The sequence below is a fragment of the Macaca mulatta genome, chromosome 7 (genome assembly GCF_049350105.2).
Source record: "Macaca mulatta isolate MMU2019108-1 chromosome 7, T2T-MMU8v2.0, whole genome shotgun sequence".
NCBI lineage: Eukaryota > Metazoa > Chordata > Mammalia > Primates > Cercopithecidae > Macaca > Macaca mulatta.
The window spans coordinates 164,672,854-164,685,600 of NC_133412.1; the positions used below are offsets into that span (position 1 = coordinate 164,672,854).

At 48.9% G+C, this 12,747-nt stretch overlaps 1 protein-coding gene, 1 long non-coding RNA gene and 1 pseudogene across 8 annotated transcripts in view; 2 read left to right on the forward strand and 1 right to left on the reverse strand.

Annotated features, from left to right (window-relative positions):
- The window catches only part of CCDC88C (coiled-coil domain containing 88C), a 149,756-nt gene extending 148,082 nt beyond the window's left edge, over nucleotides 1–1,674 (reverse strand). For 3 of the 7 annotated variants that reach the window (XM_077941623.1, XM_015144375.3, XM_015144377.3), the window contains exons 1-2: nucleotides 1,485–1,674; nucleotides 581–681 (exon numbers count right to left, since the gene is read on the reverse strand). In XM_077941623.1, the coding sequence (XP_077797749.1) occupies nucleotides 581–681; nucleotides 1,485–1,488 (105 nt within the window). In that variant the 5' untranslated portion in view covers nucleotides 1,489–1,674. Of the gene's footprint in view, nucleotides 1–580; nucleotides 682–1,015 lie in introns of all 7 variants that reach the window. The other 4 variants (XM_077941624.1, XM_015144376.3, XM_015144378.3 and 1 more) reach the window with 3 other exon arrangements.
- A 318-nt stretch (nucleotides 1,675–1,992) lies between these two features.
- On the forward strand, nucleotides 1,993–9,095 carry LOC144330380 (uncharacterized). Its single transcript, XR_013396487.1, has 3 exons — nucleotides 1,993–2,195; nucleotides 4,835–5,001; nucleotides 8,809–9,095. It is a non-coding gene; the product is annotated as an uncharacterized LOC144330380 (long non-coding RNA).
- On the forward strand, nucleotides 3,142–3,684 carry LOC114679292 (COX assembly mitochondrial protein homolog pseudogene; annotated as a pseudogene).
- Nucleotides 9,096–12,747: the final 3,652 nt, after the last annotated feature.

Below are 12,747 nucleotides of genomic sequence, written 5' to 3' on the forward strand. Positions count from 1 at the left end.
CTCTGACTCCCTGGGCCCCTCCTAACACTGTGACTTTAAACTCAGTCCATAGAGTGGGACTTAATCAATTGCACTTGCTCTGGGGCAACTGAAAAAGGAAGATGAAATGTAAAGGAGGTCAGAAACACAGGCGACCTCATCTAAAATGAAACTTTATAGTAACCCTCGGATGCCTGGGCCCACCCCGACACTTCCTGTAACCAGACACTCTCCGTTACAGTTCCCTGCCCTTCAAAAGGGGACTTTTTCATTTCATTGCTCAAACCACAATTAGGTCCTTGAGTTTGAAGTCAATTGCACTATCTCCACCAGGTAAACGGCAGTCACTCAATTCCAAATTTCCTTCATCAAACGAACTGCCCGACCCACTGTCCTGGAGTTCTTCAAACACCTATTAGTATTAGTTAATACTCAGTATTAACGCCACTAGGCACGTTAATACTGAGATACCAGCGTCTCTATCTTCAGAGAACCACGCGCCACCCCACACACACTCGGCCATGCAACCTTCCACTCCTTTTCTACTCTGAAACTTTCTAACGCACCATTCTTTCCTTTCTCCGAGAAGAATGTAACTTACATTTGCAGCATGATTTGGTTCAAAAAGATGCCGTCCACTAAATCCATGTACATAGTCAGGTTGTCCTGGTTGCCGCTTCCAAACAGGCCAAAAGTTTTCACCTGCCGGGAGGGGGACGAGGAGAGAAAGACAGGAAGTCACCCCAAGCGCACAAACGGTCCAAAGCTCTCCCAGGCAGAGACGGGCCGGGTCAGTGTGAGCAGAAAAGGGTCCCCCACGCCCACCCCACCCTTCAGCAGGGACCGAGCCCGGCCTTCTCCCAGGGCCTCTCTCCCCTCCCCGCGCCGGGCAACAGACACGGGACAGACAGGAGGAGGAAAACTTCCTCGCCACTTTTCTCCTGCGTTCCAGGGCAGGAAAAAAAAAAAAAAAAAAAGACAGGACTTTTCAATAAATGCCTCACGTCTCAAATCCATTGTAAATCAGTGCGCCCACCCCAGTCTGTTCACGTTCCCACTCGGCGCCCCCATTCCCCACCCGTCACCGCCATCCACCGGCTGGTCTGAGGGATTCAGAAAAACTACACGAGATATTTGGTTGCGAAGAATGGGGTCCTCTTCGGGAGTGGCTAAACCCCGGGGACAGGAGTGACCACTGGGACCCGGTCCGCCCCGAGGCCGCCAGCCTAGCGCCCCGGCGGGAACAGGTGTACCCGCCCGGCTCCCGGCCCGGCCGAAAGCGCGGCGGGGTGCCGCGCTGGACGCAGAACAGGGGCGCCGGCTCCAGAGTTTAAAAGCTCCGGACTCCAGGACGCGGCCCCAACCCCGGCCGGGAGCCACTTGCTGCGTCCCTAGCGGCCCGGGGCCACCCGGGGCCCCGGCAGAGTCAGGTCTGCGACGTCCCCCTGCCGGGCTAGAGAGGAGCCGGTGCACCAACAAAGGGGCGGGGAGCCAGGCACACTCACCCATGTCACCAGCGGGCTCTGCAGGAAGAGCTCCAGGAGCTCCGAGACGGTCACGTCCATGCTGAGGCTGCGCCCGCCGGCTCCGCACCTCCCGCCCCGAGTCCCCGTTCCCCCGCGCCGCGGCGCAAAACGGCTCCGCAGCGAGCACCGGGCGCGGAGCTGCGGCGGCTCGCGCCCGGGAGACAAAGGCGGGGCGCGCGAGCCCACGTTCCGCGGCTTCGGCGGCCCCGCGCCCCGCCCGGGTCTGGGGGAAGGGGAGGGCCCGCCGCTCGGGGAGGAACAATGCGGGCGGCCCCGCCCCTCGGCGGCCCTGGGCGACAGGCGCGCCGCCTCGCGGTGCCAGCCCGGGAGCCCGAGAGCCCGGGCGCGGGACGCGGCTACGCGGGGCGCTGGGAGGAGGCTGGTGGCCCGCGGCGGGTGGGTCGCGGCGCCCGGTTCCCCGCCCGTGGGACCGCGTGCCCTCGCTGAGCGCAGCCTCCCGGCGTGTGGAGCCCCAGCACGTGGCGCCTCCCTGCGCGCGTGCGCCTGCAGCCGGGGCCCGAGCGCCACGTGCGGACTGGGGCGCGCGGGCGCTAGTGCGCGCCGGGAGCTGGGACGCCCTGTCCTCCGAGGTTGCTCTGCTCTCCGAGGTAGCCGCCAGGCCACCGCCCGTTCCGGGCTTGGGGAGCTCGGCCCTGCGCCTTTGCGGACTCCTGGCAGGTGCAGCCCCAGGTACAGCCAAGAGGCCCCGCAAACCCGCGCTTCTCACGGTTGTGCCCGGCGCGAGAAACGCGCCCCGACCCTGGGGCCGGGCCAGAGGGCAAAGGGGGAAACTTTATGTTGAGTTTAGGCCATAGGGGCGCGGCCCATCGCGCCCTACCGTGCCCCACCGTGCCATGTTCCGGGCTGCCTGCCTTCTAAAAGTTCCTGCAGGAAGCAGGTGATGTGGCCTCCCCGACCCGGGCCCGCCCCCACCACTTTGCCGGAGGCGAGCTAAATTCCAGCCGGGGTTCCTAGCAGCAGCTTAGTGGCAGGCGACAGAAAAAGGGCAAAGGCCCCAACTGGCTGGAAGGCAAGCCCAGGGGCGGGACCTCCATGCGGGACGGCACGAGGCAGGAGCCGGCTCCAGGCTGGTCTCGGCCTGGTAATAATTTCACACCACCAGCCGGTCATTGTTCAAAGCACTGTAGACCATTTTACTAATTTAACCCACACGATCGCCGCATTTCCCAGCTGGGCCAACCGGTGCGGGGTTGACCCGAAGCGCCCTGTGTAGCGCTTGGCAAGTATACAGCAGGCACTAAATGGCTGCCGACAGGCTCGGTGGTAATTTTGAAAGTCGGCTTTGTGAAGTGTTGGGGTTGCGGCATCTGCTGGTGGCGCGTGGTATTACAGCCCAGCGCTGGCAGACCCCGTTGGGCTGGGGAGGGTTGTGAGATTATGGCCTGAGAGCCAAGGAGGGCGGTTAAGGGTCCCTAGAGACTGTGGAAGGCGGGGTAGCATAAAAGACAATGGGGGACTGCGGAGGAACTGAAATTTCGAGACCACATGGTTTTGTTGTGCACCAGAAGTTCATTAGAAGAGTTCCTTAATTGCTTCTCAACCCGCAGCGATGGCTCTCCACCACGCGGATTAATTTAACAACTCTAATGATTGCTCTGTGAAATTTGAAGAACAGTGGCTTAAGCAAAGACCACAAGAAAGAAGAATTGAGATCAAAGAGGAGTGTGTGCCATAGCTGTGGAGCAGTTTCAGCTGTGAACCATGAAATGTCCTGTAAACCATTTCAAGGAGTTTGGTTTTTATACCAAAAACAATGGGAAAACACTACAGGTTTTTGGAGCAGCATCTCAGACATGTCGAAAAAGATGTTTTGATCCCTAAAATAATGAGAGAAAAGACCAGAGAGAGGTCTTCTGACAAGTTCAAGATTTTACCAAATGTTGCAAGAACTCTGCAATCCTTATGGTAGTAAAATGCTGGAAAGAAAATTCTGCAATGAAAGAATGTCTAACAGCTCACTATAATGACCCAGCTTTTTATGAACAATACAAAATGGAATACCTGAAGGAAAAGGAAGAATTCAGAAAAACTGGAATTTCTACCAAAAAAAGGCTACAGAAGCTGCCCACAAGTGTGTAGACAAATATTCAGATGACATTCAGGAACTCTAATATTCATGGAAGTCGTTTATAGAATAAACCTTAAACAATGGACTCAAGAATGTGTGTTTGCTAATTATGTGTGTATCCTAATTATGGAAATATTAATTTTATCTGAAATAAAAATCTTTTTTTTTTTTAAGAGACGGAGTCTCGCTCTGTAGCCCAGGCTGGAGTGCAGTGGCGTGATCTCTGCTCACTGCAAGCTCCGCCCCCTGGGTTCACACAATTCTCCTGCCTCAGCCTGACGAGTAGCTGGGACTACAGGCGCCTGCCACTACGCCCAGCTAATTTTTTGTATTTTTTAGTACAGATGGGGTTTCACCGTGTTAGCCAGGATGGTCTCGATCTCCTGACCTCATGATCCACCTGCCTTGGCCTCCCAAAGTGCTGGAATTCCAGGCGTGAGCCACCGCGCCTGGCTAAAAATTGTTTATTTAAAAAATGTTCCTTAGTTGCTCATAATTTAAGTTAGTTCAAAAATAGGTATAATGTGTACAAACACCACTCTTTGCTTGGAAGCAAGCAAAAAAGTAAGGGGTGCAGATGCGGCCAAAGTTATTTTTCCAAATTTTTTGGAAAGACAAGGATGAGGGATCTTTAAAGTTATTTGTTGAGGCCAGGTGCAGTGCCTCACACCTGTAATCCCAGCATTTTGGGAGGCCGAAGTGGGTGGATCACGTCAGCCCAAGAGTTCCAGACCAGCCTGGCCAAAAAAAAAAGAAAAAGAAAAATATTAGCTGGGCATGGTGGTGCACACATGTGATCCCAGCTACTCCGGAGGCTGAGAATCACTCGAACCTGGGAGGTGAAGGTCACAGTGAGCTGAGATTGCACCATTGCCCTCCAGCCTGGGTGACAGAGCAAGACTCTGTCTCAAAAAAAAAAAACAAAAAAAAAACAAAAAAAAAAACCCACATGCACACACACACATATTTATTGAGTAAGCTTACTCTCTCACACTAAGAAATACAGTGGACAAATGCCTTTTGACAGTTGTGAGACTTTTCCCATCCTAGCGAGGGAATTTTCCCCTGGGGACATTGACAAGGCCCTGGGCCACAGCCATGTCAGGAATGTTTGCTTTGGGGTCAGTTAGCTGCTGTGTTGGTTCATAATCATTGATGTATCTGCCACCATGCCGTGGCTTGACCACGCCACCAGCCGGTCATTGTTCAAAGGATCTAACTCAGCTCCCTTGTTCCCTAGGAGGCAATGGGGCAGGTACACTGGATGGTGCCCCAGGTAGCAGGGTTGGAAGGCTTCAAAGGACTGGATGGCCTGGACACGTTACCTCCTAGAAGTCACTTAATCTGCAAAATCAGGATAAGACCATTTTCCCCATATGACTTGACAAGACAATATTAAAGCTCAAGGTGATGCATGTAAAAAGATTGTGGAAGCCATAAAGCTTTGTAGAGATACATAATCACTGTCTCTTCCTCATCTTCCGCCCCATTCTGCTACCCCTGCTTTAATAAAAAACTGTTTTCCCGAAGTCTCCATCGGGCTGGGGCATAAGCTTCAAGGAGCAAATGCACAGACCCTCCACTGACCACTACACAGAGAGTCCCACTCCCCCTCCATCCTTCCAGAACATCCTTGGCTTTCACTCCATCCATCTGAACCTTAACTCTTCATTTTTAAGTTAATCTCTTTTTTTTTCCTTGTTAATCTCTGGATATAAATGTATCTATTGCTTAATACATCGCTTCCTGGATAGAAGCAGTATTTTGTATTCTTCTGATAAAGGAATTTTCTACCCTCTCAGAAAATACTGACTCAGCAGTGTTAGCTAATGGCATTTCTACTTTACTACATTTCTAATTTCTAAATTGTTCCTACAACTTTGGGTGGGGTGAGGGAATAGCTTTTTTTTCTTTCTCTTTTTTTTTTTTTTTCCCCGAGACTGAGTCTTGCTCTGTCGCCCAGGCTGGAGTGCAGTGGCACAATCTTGGCTCACTGCAACCTCTGTCTCCCAGGGGTCAAGCTATTCTCCTGGCTCAGCTTCCCAGGTAGCCGAGACTGCAGGTGTGCACTACCACACCGAGCTAATTTTTGTATTTTTAGTAGAGACGAAGTTTCACCATGTTGGCCAGGCTGTTCTCAAACTCCTGATGTCAGGTGATCTGCCCACCTCGGCCTCCCAAAGTGCTAGGATTACAGGTGTAAGCCACCATGGCTGGCCGCAAAAGACTATATTCTATTATCGTTTTATATTGTCACAGATCTGACGTTTTGGAACATTATTTTATTTATTTATTTATTTATTTTTGTTTATTTATTTTTGAAACAGAGTCTCGCTCTGTTGCCCAGGCTAGAAATGCAATGGCTGAGCAATCACAGCTCACTGCAGCCTCGGTCTCCTGGGCTCAAATGATCCTCCTGCCTCAGGCTTCTTAGTAGCTAGGACTGCAGGTGAGCCCCACCATGTCCGGATAATTTTTTTTTTTAATTTTTTAATTCTTAGTAGAGACAAGGTTGCTATGTTGCCCAGGCTGATCTCAAACTCCTGAGCTGAAGTGATCCTCCTGCCTCGGCCTCCCAAAATGCTGGGATTACAGGCATGAGCCACCATGCTGGGCTGGAACATTCTTAAAATATTGGAAATTAGGCCGAGTGCAGTGGCTCACACCTGTAATTCCAGCACCTTGGGAGGCCGAAGCGGGTGGATCACGAGGCTGGGAGTTTGAGACCAGCCTGACCAACATGATGAAACCCTGTTTCTACTAAAAATACAAAAATTAGCCAGACATAGTGGCATGCACCTGTAATCCCAGCCACTCAGGAGGCTGAGGCAGGAGAATTGCTTGAACCCCGGAGGCGGAGGTTGTAGTGAGCCAAGACTGCACCACTGCACTCCAGCCTGGGCGACAGAGAGAGACTCCATCTAAAAAAAAAAATTGGGAATTAATATTATTGTCAAATTCAGGAAAAGCATAAAGGATTTGGGGTCCTTTGGGATGCAAGGCATAGGAGAGTATCTGTGTTTCAACCTGCTGCTTGTTAATGTGACACTGATATTTTGGGGAACATTTCAACCTATTTCAAAGATTTTTTTTTTTTCTTGAGAATAGGAAATAATACACTAAAACATGGAAATACAGCTGGGCGCAGTGGGCTCACGCCTGTAATCCCAACACTTTGGGTGGATCATGAGGCCAGGAGTTCAAGGCCATCCTGGCTAACACGGTGAAACTCCGTTTCTACTAAAAAAAAAAAAAAAAAAATTAGCCAAGCGTGGTGGCACGCACCTGTAGTCCCAGCTACTCGGGAGGCTGAGGCAGGAGAATCGCTTGAACCCAGGAAGCAGAGGTTGCAGTGAGCCAAGATCGCACCATTGCACTCCAGCCTGGGCGACAGAGCAAGACTCTGTCTCAAACAAACGAACAAAAAAACACAGAAATGCTGAAGTATACACGTAATATTGGAAACCAGGATGCTCAAGTAAACATATTTTCAACGAATTTATTTTTCCTTTAACTTTTTCTTAAGGATATAGTTTAAATCATGAAAATGCTGATATTTGTCAAATTTGGGCCTACAAAAATGGCAATTTCATATGGTTGAACCTAAAGACTAACAGTATTTAAAAATTTAAAAATAAACATTATAGAATTTCTGCTAAGTGCTAAACATTATGATAAGCAGTTCAAACAAGACACGAACCTGCTCTCAAGAAACAGTAAGAGGCCGGGCGCGGTGGCTCAAGCCTGTAATCCCAGCACTTTGGGAGGCCGAGACGGGCGGATCACGAGGTCAGGAGATCGAGACCATCCTGGCTAACACGGTGAAACCCCGTCTCTACTAAAAATACAAAAAAACTAGCCGGGTGAGGTGGCGGGCGCCTGTAGTCCCAGCTACTCGGGAGGCTGAGGCAGGAGAATGGCGTAAACTCGGGAGGCGGAGCTTGCAGTGAGCTGAGATCTGGCCACTGCACTCCAGCCTGAGCGACGGAGTGAGACTCCGTCTCAAAAAAAAAAAAAAAAAAAAAGAAACAGTAAGAGGCCAGGTGTGGTGGTTAATGCTTGTAATCCCAACACTTGTGGAGGCCAAAGCAGGAGACTGCCTGAGCCCAGTTCAAAACCAGACTGAGCAAATATAGTGAGACCCCGTCTCTACAAAAAATCTAAAAATTAGCTGGGTTTGGTGGTGTGCACCTGTAGTCCTAGCTACTCGGGAGGCTGAGGTGGGAGGATCACTTGAGCTCAAGAGGTCGAGGCTGCAGTGAGCCATGATCATGCCATTGCACCCCAGCCTGGGCAACACAGCAAGACACTGTCTCAAAAAAAAAAAAAAAAAGGAGTAAGAAATAATCACAGATAAATTTGAACCATCTGCATTTTTAAAAGTTATATGCAAAAAGGTAAAAATAATAAAAGTTCAATCATGTATTATGATGCTAGATGCATCTGAAACTGGATAATACAATACAGTTTTTTTTTCTTGAGACGGAGTCTCACTCTCACGCAATGTCCGCTTGCTGCAACCTCGGCCTCCAGATTCAAGCAATTCTGCCTCAGCCACCTGTGTAGGTGGGACTACAGGTGTGCACCACCACACCCAGCTAATTTTTGTGTTTTTAATAGAGACAGAGTTTCACTATGTTGGCCAGGCTGGTCTTGAACTCCTGACTTCAAGTGACGCACCTGCCTCAGCCTCCCAAAATGCAGGGATTACAGGCGTGAGCCACCACGCCCGGCCATACAGTATAGTTTTACGTAATAAGACAACCTTACATGAAACCTTACTAGAAAATGCATAAATTTGGGGTCACCAGAGATATGGATTTGAGTCCTGGCTATGCCGTCTACTAGCAGTGTGGCTTGAAATAAATTCTTAATGTCTCTTAGCAATGGTTTTCTTGTCTACACAATGTGGCTCCTGCTACTTCCCTCCCAGGAATGCTGTCAGAATGAGGAACAATCTATGTAAAGCGCCTGGTACATCCTAAGTGTTCAATGAAAAGTGGCTTTTTTGATCATTGAAATTATTAAATTGTTACATTTGTAGCTCTTGATATTTTTCAAAGCATTCTCACTTATACTATCATTTATCATAACATCTCAAGGGAAAAGAGAGTCTAATTAATGTGATCTGCCTAAATTGGCTGAGCAAATTTAGATTTGGGACTAAGAGCCAGGCATCCTGAATGGTTCCATGCTCTCTCTTCCTGATCACAGGCACTGAAGAAATAAGCTGTATTGTAAAGCTATGTGTCAGCTCAGAACTGTGTCTTCAGTGACAACATAATGAAGACTAGATGTGACCCTTGATTTTAAGAGCTTGATGGTACATAGGAAGGACAGCATCTTGGAAAGCATGTTATAAGGTACAGAAATAGTACAATGGAGAGTGTGTTTACACCTTAACTTCTTTTGGGGAATTGTGAAAGGCTTTGCTGGAGATGTGACATTTGGCCAGAGTACTTCATGCTGAATAAAAGCTTGTCCTGCAGATAGGTGGGAAATGTTGCATGTGGCGACTTTCTGGGGCCACTGTCGTGAGGGTAGTAAAAACAGTTTACTAAGATAGTTGTAGGTAAGGAAAGGCAGATTTATTAGAGAAACTAGGAAAACCTGTTGCAAGGAAGTAATGGGCAGGTCAGCAAGTGAAGAGCTGACTGCAAAGAGACGAAGGCTTGCTGGAGATTTTACAGTATGCTCTTGTGCTGTGTGCTGAAGACAGCTTTGTGCAGTGTTGATAATGCCAAGGTTGCAGTGAGCTAACTTGCATTTTTCTATCAGCTGAGGGTCTGCTGATAAGTTGGGTGCAGGAAGATTGTGAATTATTCGTGAAGGAGAGCTGTGTGTCCTGGACCATAAACAAAGGCTGACTTACAGCTTATCTGCTTTCTCTTTTTGCTTTCCCCTGGTCCCGCTAAGCCTAGCTCCTTTTCCCTTGCTAGGACTCCACAGTAAGGACATTCTAGGCAGAGGGCACACCACGTGGAAAGGCATGTGGGAACCACAGGCAGCCCCACACTGCCGAGACACAGAGCGAGGTAATGTTACTGGGATATGGGGGAGGCGGGCAGGGCCCAGCTTGTGAGAGGGCCAATGGGCTTAGTCCAGGAGTTCGGACTTTATCTTAAGGAAAGGCGGTAGCCATCAAAAGGGCTAAAGCTGGACTGGGCCTTGACTAGGTTTGCTTTTCTTTCTCCCTTTCTTTTTTCTTTTTCTTTTCTTTTTGTTTTTGAGACAGAGACTCTGTCGCTCAGGCTGGAGTGCAGTGGTGCAATCTTGGCTCACTGCAACCTCCGTGATATGGTTTGGCTTTGTGTCCCCACCCAAATCTCGCCTTGAATTGTAATAATCCCCACGTGTCGAGGGCAGAGCCAGGTGGAGATAATTGAATCATGGAGGCAGTTTCCCCCATACTGTTCTCATGGTAGTGGATAAGTCTCACGAGATCTGATGCTTTTATAAATGGGAGTTCCTGTGCACAAGCTCTCTTGCCTGCCACCATGTGAGATGTGACTTTGTTCCTCATTTGCCTTCTGCCACGATTGTGAGGCCTCCCGAGCCATGTGGAACTGTGAGTCCATTAAACCTCTTTCCTTTATAAATTCCCCAGTCTCAGGTATGTCTTTATCAGCAGTGTGAGAACAGACTAACACAGTAAATTGGTACCAGGTAGTGGGGTGCTACCTTAAAGATACTCAAAAATGTGGAAGCAACTTTGAAACTGGGTAACAGGTAGAGGTTGGAACAGTTTGGAGGTCTCAGAAGAAGACAGGAAGATGTGGGAAAGTTTGGAACTTCCTAGAGAGTTTTGAATGGCTTTGACCAAAATGCTGATAGTGATCAGGACAATAAGGTCCCGGCTGAGGTGGTCTCAGATGGAGATGAGGAACTTGTTGGCAACTGGAGTAAAGGTCACTCTTGTTACGCTTTAGCACTAAGAGACTGGCAGCATTTTGCTCCTGCCCTAGAGATCTGTGAAACTTTGAATTTGAGAGAGATAATTTAGGGTATCTGTCAGAAGAAAGCAGCAAAGCATTCAAGAGGTGATTTAGGTGTCGTTAAAAGCATTAGTCTTGGCTAGGCGTGGTGGCTCATGCCTGTAATTCCAGCACTTTGGGATGCAGGTGGATCATTTGAGGTCAGGAGTTCAAGACCAGCCTGGCGAACATAGCAAAATCCCATCTCTACTAAAAATACAAAGATTAGCCAGGTGAGGTGGTGTTCCAGCTACTTGGGAGGCTGAGGCACAAGAATTGCTTGAACCTAAGGAGGCAGAGGTTGCAGTGAACCAAGATTGTGCCACTCCAGACTGGGTGAGACTCAGTCTCGAAAGAAAAAACAGAGCGAGACTTGAAAAAAAGTGAGACTCAGTCTCAAAAAAAAAAAAAAAAATTGTTTTATATATTCACAAAGATATGGTTTGGAATTGGAACTTCTGTTTAAAAGGGAAGTAGAGCATAAAAGTTAGGAAAATTTGCAGCCTGATGATGCGACAGAAAAGAAAGCCCATTTTCTGAGGGGAAAATTCAACCCACTGCAGAAATTTGCATAAGTAACAAGGAGCCAAACATTAATCACTAAGACAATGGAGAAAATGTCTCCAGAACATGTCAGAGGTCTTCATGGCAGCCCCTCTCATCACAAGCCTGGAGGCCTAGGAGGAAAACATGGTTTCCTGGGCTGGATTCAGGACCCCGTTGCTTTGTGTAATCTGGGGACTTGGTGCCCTGTGTCCCAGCCGTGGCTAAAAGGGGCTAGTGTAGAGCTCAGGCCATTGCTTCAGAGGGTAAAGCCCCAAACTTTGGCAGCTTCAACCTGGTATTGGGCAGGAGTTCGAGACCAGCCTGGTCAGCATAGCAAAACCCCGTCTCTACTAAAAATACAAAGAGTAGCCAGGTGAAGTGGTGTGCACCTGAAATTCCAGCTACTTGGGAGGCTGAGGCAGAAGAATTGCTTGAACCTAGGAGGCAGAGGTTGCAGTGAGCCGAGGGCACCAACTAGTAGAGCTGTGAGAAGAGGGTCACTGTCCTCCGGATCACAGAATGGTAGACCACCAACAGCTTGGACTTTGGGAAAGCTGTGGCCTGGAAAAGCCACAGACACTCAACACCAGCCAATGAAAGCAGCCAAGAGTGGGGCTGTACCCTGCAAAGCCACAGGGTGGAGCTGCCCAAGATCATAAAAACCTACCTCTTGTATCAGTGTGACCTGGATGTGAGACATGGAGTCAAAGGAGACCATTTTGGAGCTTTAAGATTTAATGACTGCCCTGCTGGAGTTTGGACTTGCATGGTGCCTGTAGCCCCTTGGTTTTGGCCAATTTCTTCCATTGGGAACAGCTGTATTTACCCAATGCCTGTATCCCCATTGTATCTAGGAAGTAACTAACTTGCTTTTGATTTTACAGGCTCATAGGCAGAAGGGACTTGCCTTGTCTCAGATGAGACTTTGGACTATGGACTTTTGGGTTAATGCTGAAATGAGTTAAGACTTTGGGGGACTGTTGGGAAGGCATGATTGGTTTTGAAATATGAAGGACATGAAATTTGGGAGGGGCCAGGGGCATAATGATATGGCTTGGCTCTGTGTCCCCACCCAAATGTCGCCTTGAATTGTAGTAATCCCCATGTGTCAAGGGTGGGAGTAGGTGGAGATAATTGAATCATGGGGGTGCTTTCCCCCATACTGTTCTCACAGTAGTGAATAAATCTCATGAGATCTGATGGTTTTATAAATGGGAGTTCCCCTGCACAAGCTTTCTTGCCTGCTGCCATATAAGATGTGACTTTGCTCCTCATTCACCTTCTTCCATGATTGTGAGTCCTCCCCAACCATGTGGAACTGTAAGTCAATTAAACCTCTTTTCTGTATAAATTACCCAGTCTTGGGTATGTCTTTATTAGCAGCATGAGAACAGACTAATATACTCTATCTCCCAGGTTCAAGTGATTCTCATGCCTCAGTCTCCTAAGTAGCTGGAATTACGTGTGTGTCACCACACCTGGGTAATTTTTGTATTTTTACTAGATGGGGTTGCACCATGTTGGTCAGACTGGTCTTGAACTCCTGGCCTCAGGTGATCCACCCACCTCAGCCTCCCAAAGTGCTGGGGTTACAGGCATGAGCCACCATGCCTGGCCAAGTTTTGCATCTTAG